The sequence below is a fragment of the Labeo rohita genome, chromosome 12, assembly GCF_022985175.1.
Source record: "Labeo rohita strain BAU-BD-2019 chromosome 12, IGBB_LRoh.1.0, whole genome shotgun sequence".
Lineage (NCBI taxonomy): Eukaryota > Metazoa > Chordata > Actinopteri > Cypriniformes > Cyprinidae > Labeo > Labeo rohita.
Window position 1 is genome coordinate 8,703,495 of NC_066880.1, and position 17,631 is coordinate 8,721,125.

The 17,631-nt window shown below is 42.4% G+C and overlaps 1 protein-coding gene across 4 annotated transcripts in view; it reads left to right on the forward strand.

The window, feature by feature from the left end:
• bahcc1b (BAH domain and coiled-coil containing 1b) overlaps window positions 1–17,631 on the forward strand; it is a 123,691-nt gene that overhangs the window by 71,537 nt on the left and 34,523 nt on the right. For all 4 annotated transcript variants that reach the window (XM_051123980.1, XM_051123979.1, XM_051123982.1 and 1 more), the window contains exons 4-10: window positions 5,950–6,072; window positions 6,156–8,165; window positions 8,683–8,797; window positions 8,918–9,108; window positions 9,299–9,457; window positions 13,701–13,897; window positions 14,428–14,785. In XM_051123980.1, coding sequence (XP_050979937.1) covers window positions 5,950–6,072; window positions 6,156–8,165; window positions 8,683–8,797; window positions 8,918–9,108; window positions 9,299–9,457; window positions 13,701–13,897; window positions 14,428–14,785 — 3,153 coding nt within the window. The remainder of the gene's footprint in view (window positions 1–5,949; window positions 6,073–6,155; window positions 8,166–8,682; window positions 8,798–8,917; window positions 9,109–9,298; window positions 9,458–13,700; window positions 13,898–14,427; window positions 14,786–17,631) is intronic.

Here is a 17,631-nt window from a genome sequence, read left to right on the forward strand (position 1 = left end):
TGAATATGTGTGTGTGTGGAGTGTGTTTAGCCTGGGAAAAGACATGGAGACAGTTTGTATATTTCATAATAAATGAGAGTGTAAGAGGAAAATAATTGGTTACAGTAGCTCATGTACACCCGCTCAAATATATGTTCTCCCACACACACACACGCACACACACACTCTGTCCAAATGATTGTTTTTAAGGACTGAATCCAGGAAGCCCCAATCGGCGTGCTGCCAGCTGGCCAAACTCCAGTGTCGGGCGCCCAGCCAACACACAGATCTGCCACCCGAGACTCTCTCTCTCTCTTTTTCATACGCATACTCTTTTTCTCTCCGTCTCATTGTCCATCTTTCTTTTATCTCTCACTCATTCAATACCTGAGTTCTTTCTCCTTGATGTACTGAGCCACTCTCTCTCTACGTTAATGCTTTTTTTTTTCATCCCTTTCTGTTTTTCACCTCCATCCACTTCTTTTCCCTTTTAAAACTTTTTTTCACCATTTGTTGCTTTGAGGTTGTAACACCTTTTCTTATTATTGATTATCGGTTGCCTTTCATCTCTCATTATCTTTTTTCTATCTCCTTTCTTTTATTATTTTATCTATTTAAACTGTTCTGGCACAAAATGTAGATTAAGTTATTATGTACCTATTTTAAAATGCACTCCTGCAAGTATCACAGCTTCCGCTAAAATATTAAGAAGCACAACTGTTTTCAACATTAGTAATAATGTATAATTATTAAGCAGCAAAACAACATATTAGGATGATTTCTGAATTTAGCTGCTGAAAATTCAGCTTTGCTGTCCTAGGAATGATTGCGTTTTACAATATATGAATATTGTAAATAAATAGTGAGCACCAAGTTTAAATGCCTTGTTAAGTTAAAAATCAGTTCGGCTGCATGTAATTATTTATTTAACATTGGTTTTTATTAAAGCAGTAAGGCACCTCAGGCCTTACGTTATAGTGGTTTTACAACAGATTTTAAAGAAAAGAGGCTTTGTGTGGCTTATTGCATCTTTTTTTTTTCTATAACCACAGTGGCCGCATTCTGCAGCCGTTGATTCAGCACATCTCGCAATTAACGGAGCTGACAAGATCCCCTCCTCTCCTCCTCCTCTTCCCCTCTCTGTTCTGCTCTCTCCTCCCTCCGTCTGCCTGCTTCATTCTTCGTTCGCTTCAATTAGAGGGTTAGATGGGCACGTTTGAGTCAGCCCTGTGTTCTTTTTATATTGTACTCCTTTCTCTCTCAATATCAGCTTCATTGACTAACTTTTATTGGCATGAGAAAATATGTATTGCAAAAATAAATTGCCAATAACAATATTTGTGCTGTAGTGTTAACATATACTGTAAAAGTAAATAAATTACAGAATACGTTTTTTAAAATTACTTTTCTTAATTAAGCAAATGAAAATTAATTCATAATCAGCAAGGGATAGATTATCAAGATAAAAATATGAAATATCTATAAAGTGGAGGGAATTAAAGGAAAGGTGTGCTAATAATTAGATGTAACAGAGACATGCATCTCTCTCACAGTCTCTCACACCTTGTTCTTTGACAGTAATCTTTGTTCATATGATTAAAGGAGTGTATGTGTATGTATATGTGTATCTATTGTGCTCTTGCAGCAGTGGTTTTTGTACTGTACATGGATGGTGAATTTGTCATGCACATGACAGGCTGTAATCTGATGCACTTTATTGTGCCTTACATGTAAAGTATATGACTGTGTCATGGGTGCCGGTAGAACTGGTATTGAGTTACACTTAGAGCGATTCTTAATGATTGGAACAGATCGAGTAGTTATTACCAATCCATATTTAAAATTTTATTTTATTTTATTTAATAAAATGAAAAATTAGAACTTTTTTAGAAAAAGGAGAAAGGGGAGGTAAATATGGATGCCCATTTTCAGCATGAATAAAACTTTTTACTTTTTATCTCACAATTCTGAATTTTTTTTCTCACAATTCCAACTTTTTTCTCAGAATTGTGAGATATAAACTTGCAATTGCATGTTATTAAGTCGCATTTGCATGTTATTAAGTCACATTTGCAAGACAAACTTGCAATTCAGAAAAATAAAGTTACATTTCTAAGAAATTCTGACTTTTTTTCTCAGAATTGCGAGTTTATATCTCACAATTGTGACTTTATAATACACAGTTGTGAGTAATTAAGTCTCTGAGAATATATCAGTCTTTTTTCCCCCTCAAAACTGGACATTGTACCTTGAAATTGCGAAATACAAACTCACAAATGCAACAAAAAACTCACAATTGCGAGTTTTTATCTTGCAATTCTGACTTTATTTCTTGCAGTTGTGAGTTTATATTATACAATTCTGAAAAAAATATATAACTCGAAATTGCGAGTTTATATATTGCAATTCTGACGATTGGCAATTCTTAGAATTGTGAGATATAAACTTGCAGTTGTGTGTTATAAAGTCACAATTGCGAGACAAACTCACAATTCTGAGAAATTCTGCCTTTTTTCTCAGAATTGGGAGTTTATATCTCACAATTGTGACTTTATAACACGCAATTGCGAGTTAAGTCAGAATTGTGAGTTATGAACTCAAAATTGTAAGTTTGTATCTCACAATTCAGTGTCGTGTCAGGACTGCCAGATACAAACTCACAATTGCGAGACAAAAAGTCAGAATTGTACATTTTGATCTTGCAATACTGACGTAATTTCTCACAATTTTCTCTTATTGAGAAAATAAGTCAGAATTGCGAGATGTAGGCCCGGTTGCACAGACAGCACTTAGACTAAGCCAGAATTACCCCGTAGTTCAATTAGGACATTTAAGTCATTTTTAAAAACGTGATTAGAAAAAAACATTACTGGTGTGCACCTTGAGACAAAACCAAGACACTAATATATTTTTTAGATAAGTCAGTGCAAATTTCTTTCAGTTGAAACACCTCAGACTTGCATTTTAGTCTAGGACTAGGCTTAAGCTTTGTCTGTGAAACCGGGGGGTAAATTCACAATTGTGAGAAAAAAGTCAGAATTGTGAGATAAAAAGTAGGTATGGTATGGAGTGGCAGCGAATAATTTTTTTAATGATTCTCATAGATTAAAGAGAAACCGATCTCCCTAAAATAAACATTGTGTGCTCAGCTCACTAGTGTTAATGTCTTTATGTATATGATTGAATGGGTAGTTCTGTGAGGCTCCATTCCTCCTCTCTCGCTCTCTTTCTCATACACTCACTCACACACACACATACACAACCACAGATCCTCTTTGACTTTGTTTGGGATACTGTCCAACACTCCCCACCTGTACTTTTCACTGCTTCTCAGTCTTACAGAACAAAAACAGTGTCTTGGCTTCTGAGCCGGATCTCAGTTTGATCTGGCACACTGAGCTCCTGTGGCTCCATCATTCTTCATTTAGATGAATACAGTTTTCATTCAGACTGGGGAGCTGTAGTTTACAATAAGTGTGTTTGATTAGTTATGTGTGTGTGCGTCTCGTTTCTCTAGCCTGTAATGGTCTGTGCTGGACTGCGTTTATTGCTCATCATTAGAGTGTGATTGCTTTCAGACTGCCGTGCCGCTCTGCTCTAATTGTTGGCATTTAAATTAATTGTGGAAGGGAGGGATTGTGGTGATTGTTGCCTCCTCTTCTTTTCTCTCCTCTGGTCTGACCTCAACTGTGGTGGTCTGCTCTTGTCTGGTCTGTTCAGATTCCTTTTGTCTCATTTTAAACACTGCACATACTGGTCAAAACTTTGGGGTCAGGAGATTCTTTTTAAAAGGAATGAATAATTTTATTCAGCAACAATGCATTGAATTCATCAAGAGTGATGTTAAAGACATTAAATTACATTCTTGAGCACTAAATCAGCACATTAAAATGATTTATGAAGAATCGTGTGGCATTGAAGAGAAGAAATGGCTTCTGAAAATTCAGATCTGCCAACATAGGAATAAATTACATTTTGAAATATATTAAAATAGAAAGCATTTATTCTAAAATGTAATAATATTTCACAATATTGATGTGTTTTACTGTATTTTTGATCAATTAAATGCTGCCTTGTTGAGCATAAAACAAACAAAAAAATCTTACCTACTCAAAATGTTTGAACACTAGTGTAAACACAAATATACACACTCAAGCACACACACATTTACAAATGACTGTGCCAACCATCCCTTGTCTTAGTGCATGTTCACGGTTAATGTGTGCGTCTCTTTGTATCTGCACATGCTGCAGGAGCTTGTGTGTGTGCGACTATGTATGTGTGTGTCGATAAAATTGAAATTCTGTGGCTGTAGGAAACAGGTGCAGCCAGAAGGCCTGATATTACACATCTGGACTCCCCTGTGATGTCACTGTCAGCAGGACGCTCCACTGGTGTCAATTAGTAAGAGAGGCAGGAGAGGGGGAGATCTCCTTCCCTCCTCCTTTGTCTCTCAATCGCTCTCTCTCTCTCTTTCAGACACACTCACACATGTACCTACAGACACTTACGGTCTGTCTCTCTCATAATCTGCCCCTCGAAATGATATGCTCCATCTCTATCACACTCGCACTCCCTCGTTCACATCTCTCGTTCTCACTTTTACCCTCCTGCTCGTTATTGATGTATGTGTTACACAAAGGTTTAATTCATGCCCTGAATGTCTGTTACTATGATGAAATTCTTAATAAAGGTTTAGGAGGTGTGCGTTCATCAGTTTCACCAACCACAAAATGGTCGGTCAAGTCTGGTTCGTGCTGGTTAATGTTACAGCATAGCCAGGCTGAAATTTTAGTCTATACTTACAATTATTTTTCATTTTTTGGCTGATAACCCATAAATAATCACTTAATTATGTATAAATATATTGCAAAGAAACCTTAAAAATGAAAATCTAATATTTTAAATGATGCAATGATAATGGATATTGAAAAAAAATGATATCCATTTTGAAATTTGCTAATAGTGTTATTAAATTATTTGCATTGGTAAAGATTAATTTTAAGTGAGCATTAGAAGACAGAAATGGTTATCTAAAGGGACAATAGCATGCACAATCCAATACTGACCAATAAAAAAAACCTCTAATATCGGATGAAGATGATTGATTTGGTACCGATATATCATGCATTAATTCGTCCATCTGTCTTCTTCCAAAGTTCTCTATTGTGTCAGGACAGACAGGGTCATGACAGTATGTGTGTGTTTTGTAGGCTATGGGACAATGGCTCTGTGGAATGCTAAGGATGAGCATTATGGACTGCTGTTTACTTTGGCCCCAGACCGTTAAACTTTTAACTGCATCCAATTAAATTGTGTGCAAGGACAGGGTGTCTTAAACAAATGCATGCAAAAACACAGGAACACACACTCAGAAAGACACCGGGATACATTTCACTGACAGACAGAAACACACGCTCTCTCTCACACACACACCACAGATGGCTATAATAGCTCTGTGTTGTGGGCGGCTTAAGCACATGACCCTTGTGTGCCTGCCCATTGACCTCTGCTGCTCTGTGGTTGGGTTTCAGCCATGTGCTTAGTTTACACATAAATACACCCCACTGTAGCCTTCACTATCTCAGGACACAGTGCAGTGTCCTTGAAGATGCAGAGTCAAACTGAGCGGCCATTTACCTCCTTCTGAACCAGTGGGATGTGCTTGCATAGCTGTTAAAAGTGCATCTTGTATTACTGTGTGTCTGTGTATGTCTCTGTCTTTTATTTATGCATTATAAATAATTGCTAACAGAAGTTCTAAAAGCTCTTGTTTAGTTGAACTACTCATAAATGTCGAGTAAAGAACTGAACTTGTTTGTGCAGGGGTTTCTGGGAAAGGTTGTACCATGCTGTAGGGCTTCATGAACCTGCGTCCAGCCACAGCAAAAGGCCAACACTGTCACTCTCTTTTGTTACATTTGTTTATCCTGACAATGTTCTCTCCCCTCTTTCCTTTCTCTCTCTCAGCCCCAGGGTATCCCCGCTTTTCAGGGAGCCTAGCCCCCACCTTCCTGCCCATGAGCCCCCTGGATCACCATGGCAACAGCAGTGTACTCTATGGACAGCACCGATTCTATGACTCTCAGAAAGGTGAGTGAGGTTCCATTTCTTCTGTCAAGCAACAGTAAACAGACTATGCGAAAGTATTTGTCTAAATGTATTTCTTTCCTAAGATTTCTATCTACGAAGCCTCCCGTCGCAGCCCCACCTTCTCTCCACAAACCACAGCCTCCCACCGCTATCTAGAACTGCCCATGCCCACCCGCTGGACTCCTGCAGTCGTGAGAGGGAGCCTGGGAGCACAGCTACCCAAAAGAGCTCCAAAGAGACAGGTGTAGCGGAGCGAAGAGTAGCACCCGGAGGAAAAGAAAAAGAAAAGAGTAAACAAGAGTCCAAGCAGGATCGGCAGCATCACGGTCCTTCCGCCCTTCACCACCAGCACCAGCACCATCCTCAGCATCACCCCCAAGGCCTAGAGGAGGACTTCCGGCACAAAGACGACCCCAAGCACCTTAGTTCCTGCCTGCTTAGCACCAAGACCCAGAATGGCTCCGATCCAGGGGCCACCACCAGGGGCTCCCTGCCTAGTTGTGTGGGGCCGGGGGCCTCTGGTCTGGGGACTGGCCGGCAGACAAGCGGAGACGGTCACTGTTGCAAGGAGGGGGTCAGTGGGGAGATGAGAATTAGCGAGCCTCCCTCCGACTGTCTTCGCCACAGTGCCATGCTGGGCCATGCCCACCCAGTGCCCTACTCCATGCCTCCTCCCCTGGGCCTAGGCTCTGCCGTGGGAGGTTCCTGGCTGCACCCAAGTCATCCGCATCATCACCATCCTCATCATCCCCACCCTGATCTTTTCTGCCCACCACCCCCTGCTCCACTAACCATGCCCACTGCTCAGGAAAAGAGCCTTGGCAGAGACTCTGAGGTGACGGGGCCTACCTTTGTGCCCTCTGTGGGGCCACAGGGAGACAAAACCAGTGGACCGTTCCAGCTGGGGAACCCTCACTGTCGAGGTGTGGGAGGTGGGATGGTCGCGGTCGGAGGCAGCACAGGGAAGGAAACGAAAACTCCGGAGAGGAGTAGCAGTGGAAGTCGAGCAGCTACCCTACTGCCTCCTCCGAGTAGCTGCCAAAGAAAATCTTCCCAGCAGCAACACGCATATGGCAAAGCAGACAAGAGCCCAGACTGGCCCCCGGGCCCCCATTCACGCACAAACGAGGTTCAGCACAGTCAGAATCAGCATCCCCACTCGTCTCGTTCATGTAGCTTGGACAGCAGTGAGGAATCTGATGCCCTCCGTCCCTCTCTGCCACAGGGGACAAAGGGTGGCCACCAAGCTAAGAGTAGCATTTATGCCAGCACTCCACCTTTCCGGGACTGTTCCCACTCAGGTCCGTCGAACAGGGCATCGTCTGAAGGTAAAGGTGCAACAGATGTTGACTGTACTCTTCAGAGGAACAGTCAGAGAGTTGCACGGATACGTCATCAGCAGCACAGTAACAGGGCTAGCACTGGTGGACAGGGTCCAGAGTTGGAGCCTGGCAGCGGCACACAAGACAAGAGGAAGATAGACATAGAGCCGACATCACAGGGATACAGCGGGCATCAGACCGGCACTCATCCCTCCTGGGAGGTGCGAGGACACCCGGCTCGACCGGATGAAGAACCGCGCAAGGCTTACAACTCTCTGGGTGCTGCTTCCCAGGCTTCACATGGGGACCAAGGGCCTCTTCCCCCTCTTACCGCCCCACAGGAGGCCACACTGGGCCCCCAGGGACCTGAAAGCAATGCCATGAGGAGTCTGATGAAGTATAGCAGCCAGCAACCACTGCTGTTCTCTCAGAAGAGCCCGTTTGGTGGCCTGGGCTGCCTCAAGCAGGGGGCAGTTACTGGAGAGAGGAGCGAGAGGAACGAGAGGAGCGACAAAAGTGGAAGCGGTTCGAGCTGTGCTCTCCAGGAGGCAAAGCAGACCCTGCCCCCCAGGAGAGCCTCGTCATCTGGGGAGAATGAGCGCTCGGAGCGGGCAGGCAAGGACTCAGGGGAAGCTCAGGGGGAGGGAGAGGTGCGACAGCCCCCTGTAGGGATAGCGGTGGCCGTTGCCAGGCAGAGAGAGCCCCCGTGCCGCCTGCCAGACGGGCATCCCACCCACAGCCACCATAGCAGAGTGATGCCCAGCATGAAGGGTAAGCGACTCTCAACGGGAGATCTGGAGTTTGTGTGTGTGTACAAGTGTGTGTTCTAACAAGCTATATATAAATTTTCAGTTCTCTAGATATACTTGATGAACTTTTGGAAACTTCACATAGATAAACAAGCCTGTGATTAAGAGAATGATCACAAATAAGATATTTCTTGTGATCCCTTGATATTTTGTAGGTATAACTTTGCCAGATTTTTCCGGGTATTTTGGTATTACCATGACTCCCAAATTGCTCTTATACTCTTATAGCCACCTGTTAAAAACAATGAGTAGCTATCACCTAGTTTCAAAACCTTTCCTGTGTCTGATAATGCTGCTTTTTCAAGCAATACAGAGATGGAATGACAATGAGGCATGTCTGAATCTTATAAATGTATCTTTCTGTACCTTTGATATCCGACTATCCTGTTTGTGTTGTAGTATTTGATTGAACAGAATAGAAATGATGTCTGCACCAATGAAATTAGCAAATGATGTGGTGCTGTACTGTTCTGTGTTAGGTGTTGGACGCCCAATGTACCCGCTGGAGCGGGAGGGGGATGAAGATGCGAAAAGAGTTTGTGAGGAACAGCTTGGACTGCCTCCATACGAAAGAGAGCGAGAACTCCTCCTCAGGTACGGCTGTTAGTCAAATTTCTGTATTTATCACAATCAGTTGTATGTAAAGACCAAACTGAAGACTCTAGTTTTAATGCCTTAGAGTAACATTGTGCCATTTTGATGGCTTCCCCTCAGGGAAAACAAAGACAGAGTTGACTTTGCCAGGATCCACCCCTCCAGTAGTTGCCATGGAGATTTGACCTCACACCTTATTGTGCCAGGCGGTAGCCAATTAGGCACTGAGCCATCTGCTCACGCCCACCCCGCCCATCATCACTGGATGCCTCGGACAGGAAGTCCCTCCCTCTGGATGGGACACTCTTATGGTAAGCAAATGCCATCTGTTTTTACCATTTTGATGGTATTAGATTACAATATACTTTACGGTCTTGTTGAATTTCTGCATGAGTTGGTTAATTAGTTTTACCCTACTAAATAATCAATGAATTGCCCATTAGTATTGAAATGTAAGCTGAAATCTTTCACCATTAAGCAGCTTTCCGTGTTTCTGTTCAGGTCTCAGTCATGCAGCATTGCATCAGAACTTGACCCCCGGATTCTCTGCAACCATGCCCAGCCCCTTGCAGCCAGTCTTGCCCCTGCCTCAGGACCCCTCCGCCGCCCTGGTGGTATTGCCTACCGAGCCAGCGGCCCACCCTGCCACCCATCACCTTGGTACTTTACCCAAAATTAGTGGTATTTTTAATTATCCTAGGAATTTGGTTGTTGTACAACACAAAAGATGATTTTTGAAGAATCTTTAATCAATCAATGACCAGAAATAACTAGAGATTTAATGTTTGGGTGAACTTTTCCTGTTACAGCCAGACGGTTACAACCATTTAATCCATGGTCATTTTGTCCATTTGTTCCGTTGTGGAATTCAACTCTGAGTTCCTTCCTCTTGGGTCTAATGTCCCTTCCCCCTCTTTACGGTTCCATCTCATCCCCTTCTGCCCCTGTATCATTCTGTAATCATTATTGTGAAACGCTTCACTAAGCCAAGCAGGCATTTACAGCACATTGTAGTATGGACTTAATGGGAACAGTTTCACAAGCGGCCCTAATGCACACTCTGAATGCGCAAAGTGGAATTATTCGAACTGTTTAAACAAATTATCATTTCAAGTAGATAGCTTGCGTATTTGACTTTGAGTGTGTGTGGGGGGAGGGGGGCGTATGCATAGATAAGCGTGTGCGAGCGAGAGAAATGGAGATCTAAAGTCACTGTGTGGGTGTACGTTTCAGGGTCTGTTGGTTTAGATTAAATTTGTATGAATACGTTAGTGTGCACACAGCAGCGGAACTGGCCCAGGTAGGTTTTTAGGACTTTGTCTCCCAATGCGTGGGACCTGAGGAAGTGAGGGGCACAGGGAAAAATAACAATTTAGGGATCAAAGAAAGTTTTGTTTTCTTTTGTTCGTTTTGCACAGTGGCACAGTGTTTTTCTTACTTTTCAGTTGCTCTACGCCAAGGACGCATAATATATTGCCACAAAATATCCATTATTGACTGCACATCTCTTCTGGGTTTTTTTTTTTACATTTAGATGACCTTTGCAGTCATCTAAGTTAAAATGCTCACTTAAAATGAATCATTAAAAGCACTAATAATTCAATAACACTGTTAAATGTGCTCTTAAGCAAATCTCAGAATAAAAAATAAATTTTTCGTACTGTGTACTGTGCTTAAATACCTAAATTCACTTGTTGCCATTAAAACATTTGATTTTAGGTTTTATAATTTCATTTTTAATTGATTTAGACAAAATTGTATATCATTTTATTTACGGGTTAACAGACATAATATGAAAATAATCATTTGCTTATCACTTTCAAACAGAATTTTATTAATAATGCATCCCTACTCTACTTGAAAAGTGGTGTTACATACTGGAATAGAGCCAGATTTAGGTATTTGCCTGTTGGTTAACATTATTTAACAGCCAGGGTGGCCTAGTTAGTAGTGACAGTAGCTGCATTTTTCAGAAATATTGTAAAAGCAAATGTATTCTATATTGGAATAAGTTATTAAACACTTTAAAACCAAAGGAATATTTAGGATCGGCTCAGGCCAGCAGGCTGTGTCATTCTTTGATGCGCCATGCCATTTGAGCAAAGTTTGGATGTGGTATTCTTAGCATCTCTTTAATGATTTTAAACTGTATTGCGCTGTGCCTTGTCATGCCATGCTGTGCTCGGTTGTGCTATCGTGTCTGCACAGTTCTGGCATTGTGCTTTGATTTGTTGTGCATCTCTGAATGTCTTTCCACCCTATTATACTGTGCCTTGCTGTGCGGCGCACTTTCGCATGGCTTTTTCCAGTATTGTGCTGTGCTCTGCTGTCCTGTGCTGTGCGCCTCTGTTCGGCATTCCTCCTCCCCACACTGGCTGTGAAATTTAATTAGCTCTCTGCTCCTTAGCGTCACACTCCCCTTTCCGCAACAAAGAAGGGAAGTGCATCCATTGGATCCCTCCCTAGGGAAACATAACCCTGTCCCAGTAATCTTTCCCAAACAAAGGTCCTTGCCATACATCAGGGAAGGAGGGGCGGAGAATATGCAGCATGCAAAACCGAATGGCTGAAAGAAAAACATATTGTGTTGAAATTTCTGTGGGCTGAGGCTCAAGGCTGAGACTAAGTGCTTTGCACAGCTGCGCTTCATCCCTCCACACTCGCTCCCTCTCTCTCCCCTTCCTCCATCCTTCCTATCTGATCAGCTCGTTTCTGAAATGACCGACTCCTTTCAAATATCCTGCTCACTTCGTGATTAAATGGCACAGAAGTGCATCTGTGAGATGCCTAGTCACACGTAGGCAGACTTTGAAAGTCTGGTCCACTTTTCAGCTTATCTAATTAAAGGGACAGTTCACATAAAGTGAAAGTTCTGGCATTATTTACTCATGCTCACGTCATTCCAAAAAACAGATGACAGTTTGAAGAACCGTTTTTGTCCATATAATGAAAGTCAGTGGGGTTTTTTCATTGTATTTCTTCGAAATAACTTCCTTTGTGTTCCACAAAAGAAAGTCATACTGGTTTGGAACAACATGAGAGTGAGTAAATGATGGCAGATTTAACATTTTTGGCTGAACTATCTCATTAACTTGCTACTAAGTGCCTCCAACAAAATTCAAAACTATTTTGGATGACAAACTTTGCCAAATCCAATGATTTATTTCATCCTCCAAACAAAAAAACGCTCCTTGTACCTTGTAAACAACTTTGTTCCCAATTATTTTGCATCACTAAGTTAAAGGAGAAGTCCACTTCCAGAACAAAAAATTACAGAGAATTTATTCACCCCCTTGTCATCCAAGATGTTCGTGTCTTTCTTTCTTCAGTCGATAAGAAATTATGTTTCTTGAGGAAAACATTTCAGGAATAATATAATAAAAGTCCATATAGTGAACTTCAATGGTGCCCCCAAGTTTAAACTTTCAAAATGCAGTTTAAATGCAGCTTAAAATGGCTCTAAAGATCCCAGCCAAGGAATAAGGGTCTTACCTAGCGAAACAATGTCACTTTCGAAACAAATTGACAATTTATATAGTTTTTAACCTCAAATGCTAGTCTTGTCTCTGCAGTGCGCATGCGTAGTCTGTGTAATCTGGGTCAATACAGTTAGGGTATGTCGAAAAACTCCCGTCTCGTTTCCTTTTTCAACATCAAAATCGCCCTACATCGCTGTTTTACCTTTTTTTGTAAAGGGCATTTGATCTTTGCATGTTCACCTTGTAAACACTGGATCTGTATTTCTGCAGCCATGTAGGACGATTCTAAAGAAAACGAGACGGGAGTTTTTTGACATACCCTAACTGTATTGACCGGATTGAACCAGAGTTCACGCAGACTTAGACAAGATGAGCGTTTAGGGTTAAAAAGTATATAATCTGTCAATTGGTTTTGAAAATGATCAATCGTTTTGCTAGATAAGACCCTTCTTTCTTGGCTGGGGTCTTTTAGAGCCCTTTGAAGCTGCATTTAAACTTGGGGGCACCATTGAAGTCCACTATATGAATTAAATCCTGAAATGTTTTCCTCAAGAAACATAATTTCTTATCGACTGAAGAAAGAAAGACACAAACAGCTTGGATGGCAAGGGGGTGAGTAAATTATCTGTAAAATTTTGTTTACAGATTTTCTTTAAATCAGAACTGGCTATTTGAAGTTACAACTTGCTATTTTTCATGCAAAATGCATTATGCGGCCAGTAGGCACTGCCTTGTGAGGCCGAAACAACGAGTGACCTTAACGCTTCTGTGTCTGTCTCCCCTCCTCAAGAGTTTGTCTCTAGGTATAACATCTGTGCTCCTTTTTAAGGCCAACACCCATCACCTAACCCTTATTACAGGCATAATAACTCGAGCCCAGCTCTTGTGAATGAGTGAGCCATTTGGGAGTAGACCCTTCTTGCCCGCTCTCAGCAGGCTGTCAGGAAGATCTTGTCAGAGGAGCCACATTCATGTGACAGTTTGAGACAGCAGCGCTGAATCGTCTTGACTGGCACTGTGGCGTACGCGAGCCAGAGATCAGGCAAGTGTGGCTGGTGAGCTCACTGGTGACCGTCGTTTTGCGTTAATCCGCTGAGGTATGACCAGGCTAACGGTGAGTGCAGGGGACAGACAATGTAAAAAGGAGGCAGTTTGTATTCTCTCTCTGCCCACGGGTTGAGTGTGTTACATGATGAGGAAAGAGATGTGGAAATGTGAGGATTTTTTTTACCCTGGGGACGGAGGATGACTTTTGGAAAGAAAAAAGAGAGTGGAAGAAAAGAGGGATGGAAAAGGAGTGGAATCTTATAGCCGTAAATCAATAGGCCTTCAGAGCGATAAGTGAGACTTGCCTTGAGGCAAAAGAAAAACCTTTGTTCATTCTTTTCTCATTCCTTTCTCTTTCTCTCTCTCACTCTCTGTAGATGTAATGGAGCAGCAGGGACTGTGGCCCCCTGTTTACGGAGCCCGAGGGCCCGCCTCACACATGCAGCATCCCGCTGTCTACTCCCGCTCCCAGTTTCTACGGCAACAGGAACTCTACGCGCTGCAGCAACATCAGCACCAGCAGCACCGCGCGGCACAGGCGATGGAGCTGGCGCACAGACACAGTCACTCGCAGGTAACACATGAAGCGCACGTACGTACAGTTAGCCACGTTTCCTCATACCCCTCAAGGTGATTTCCCAACAGCTATTTCTCTACAGAAGCCCGGCGTCTTTCAGCAGGCCTACACAGGGCGCCCAAGGTTGTGAAAGGCCTGTTATTCCTGCTCTCAGAAATTCATAGCAGTTATAGCCCAAGAGCGGACAGCTTTCATTTTCAAAGCGCATTTTAATGTCTGAAGTTTTGAAAGAGCAGGATTCTTCTCAGGAACAGGGCAGGATTCAGGCTTTTATCTGACTGCTTTTGTACAAAGAAGCAGAGCAGAATGCATGTGTACGGTGGATCATTAGCACCTATTGTACTGTGTCCCTGGTGCATGTCCTTACGCAAGAACCCTGAGATGACTGAATCATAACTAGCTCCACTATAAATGCATTTCAGTTGTGAGGAAACTGGGTATAATGTTGATATGCATAATGTTTGACTTCCCACTGTTGCTGTAGTGCGCTGTTTTACAGTCTTTGAATCCTGTTTGTGTTTCTACAGAGGAAACCTGAGGATCCCCCCATCGATCTGGTTGAGGGATCGTCTGAGCTCCGCTCTACGTCCAAGCACACTAAGCCTTTCTCCGTTGGCCCCTCCGCTAAACCGCCTCCCTCCTCCTCATCCCCAGGGGGCTGCGCTTCGCGTCTTTCGCCCTGCTGTCGCTCACCCGCCCCGCGGTCCCACCTCAAGAGTACGCCCTGCACGCCTTGCCCTGAGCCCAGCCCAGCCGTGGCTGCCCCTCGCTCCCCAGCGCTCAGCCCCCACGCCACCCCCCACCACCTGCCAAAACCTGCAGAGTCCCAGGACAAGAGGGGCGAGGGCCAGCCGCCACAGGACTACCCTCAATCGCTGGAGCCTGGTGAGTGGAAAATGGCATCATTCATGTTATTTCAGTAGGACGAATGGTGAATGTATTTAGTGTACATGCAGGAACAAAAATGCGTTGCAGAAGCCTATAGTTTATCTGTACCTGTAGAAACGTAGTTTGTAGCTCAGATGGGAATGGGTGAATGTGGAAGGGATAAAGAAATGAGATGAAAAGTGTAAGGACTCATTATAAGCCTTGTAAGCTGGGCTCTTTAATATTAATGCCAAGTTCTGATGATATTAACAGCGTTAAACTACTTGGCTCAAGCTGATTGGTTCATGTTGCATATACAGCCAATCAGCTTGCTGCCTTACATTTAAATGGCTGGTTAGCATCCACTAGGGTTCCTCTGAAACCCTTCCCCATCTCCAGCTCCACCTGTATAGATCTGCTGTGGTTTACATTATATGCTATTTGTGCAGCAGCAGTATGTCTGAAATACTCAGCAGCGTATCTGCATATGTATTGGCAGTAGCAAGTTCCTGTACTTGCTTTGCAGCAGCAATAATCTACAACAACAGCAATAACCGCAGCAGCAATTCAGCAGTGTAGCAGATCTGTTCCACCAAGACCAAATACATTAATATTGTCTTAACTATTTCAGAATCTTCAGAGAGCTGTTGTGATAGAAATTAGGTTTTGTGATGTTTGCACAGCTAATTTACTGAAAGTCAAATAAGCTAAGTTAGCGTTAACCATAATAACTGAGAATGCCACTTTTGTGTTCATTCTGCTTAGTCTTAAAGTTGTCATTTACATGCGTGGCTCAATTTTGTTTTGCACGCAACCACAGAAAGTAAAACAAAATATAAAATATAACAATTATTTATGGGTATGCATAATATGCTTATGGTCGTATCGTTACCATCCGATAAATTTGGGATTTGACTCATATAAAGTAAAAAGAATTCAATGATGATCACATAGAAATCTGTACTTTTGTGAATTTTTCATAATCAGACAAAAACATAGATTTTTATCTAATATCAACCAATAAATTGGTCATTTACTAGTGCGGGGCAACAATTAATTGCGATTAATCGCATGCAAAATATATGTTTTTGTGTAAATAATTTTGTGTGTGTACTGTGTATGTGTATTATGTATATATAAATACACACACATGCATGTATATATTTAAGAAAAATGTTTTTTTGTATTTTCTTATTTTATATGAATATAAATATATACATGTAAATACATGTAAATGTATTTTCAAAATATATACTGCATGTGTGTTTTTATATATACATAATAAATATACACAGTACACACACATATATTATATAAACAAAAACTTCTATTTTGGATGCGATTATTCAACACTTTTAAAAGCACTTCAGGGCTGTCAAACGATTAATCGCGATTAATCACAATTTTTATATAATTAATATTATATGTAAATAAAAATATTTTGTACATAACATATTTCTTGTAAATATATATATTAATTTGTGTGTATTTATATATACATAATAATTACACACAGTACACACACATATATTAGGCAAACTCACGATTAATTGCTTGAGAGCCCTATTATTTATATAAAAATATGAACAATAATCGGCATCGGTTTCGGATATAATTTCCATATTGATGCAGTCCTGCTTATTTCCCCAAAAGAGTGAGGACATACTTCGAAATTGCTAAAATAATGTTTGCTATGCCCCTGTGCATGCTTAGTATTTGATGCAAAACACATTCTAACATGAGTCCGACGATAAAAAGGCAGTGAATTGGTTTATTTGGAAAGGGTTGAACAGAATAAAGCAAAGAATAAAAGCCAGAATAGTGCTTTCTACACGCTTCCTATCCCAATGCCCTCGCATTTGAGTCTGAAAAAAACAGCGACTAGAGGAAAGAGGCTGGAACATTTCATTTCATTCTCAAGGTTAGGGTCTTGCCATCGCGTCTGGCTCCACAAACCCCTGGGGGAGAGGGAGTGAAGTGAAGGAGAGATGGAAAAAAGAAGAGAAGAGATGGCCGAATAGAAAAAAGACCCTGACCACAGGGACAGTGAACAGAAGAGAGAGATATTTTGCTGCAGATAAGATACACTGGGCCTTTGAAGGACTTGTTGCCCTTTGATTACCGAAGACAATCAGCCTGTTAATACGAATGGAAGTGTAAGCGCTGACTTTTCACTTTGTGTTTGTGTCTTTGCACCATTGTATCCATTTGTGACACGTTTGTATGTGCAAGAAAGCGTAGACGCCGTAGGGAGCGGCTTGCCGTACGGCGTAGGTGCGAGAGAGACAGACAGAAAACAGTAGGGAGGTCAGTGAGACAGCAGACAGGGCCTCTCTTATCCTTCAGAGGTCCTTGAGTGCTGGCTGGCGGAGGGATACACATTCATCTGGCGGATGGATACCATCAATAATACAGCGCTGAGGTGACAGGGCTGGCTGTGCAATCACACCCAGACACCATGCTGTCATCAATATACCCGGCTATGCTGCAGATCTCATAGAGACACACACACACGCTCTCGCTCTTTCATGCAAGCGACGTTCCCCGTGCAATCGTTTTCGCTCGCGCGGCGGACGAGACGAATACGCACTCTCACTTAAAGACTAATTTATACACAAACATTCCTCCGTGCACTCTTTCTCTCTCTCGCACACACTGCATCCATAACAACTTGAACATAATTCAATATTCATGGAAAATTCGCTCATGCCTGCGCCATAGCCTTTATGGCGCCGGCTCCATTATGTGTGTGAGTTATACTAGATAAACGCAGCGAATGGTACACACTGTCGCTAATGCTTCTGTATACAGCATATATATCACCCCTCTCTGCACTTCAGCGGCAGGGGGCCGTGCCCCTTAAC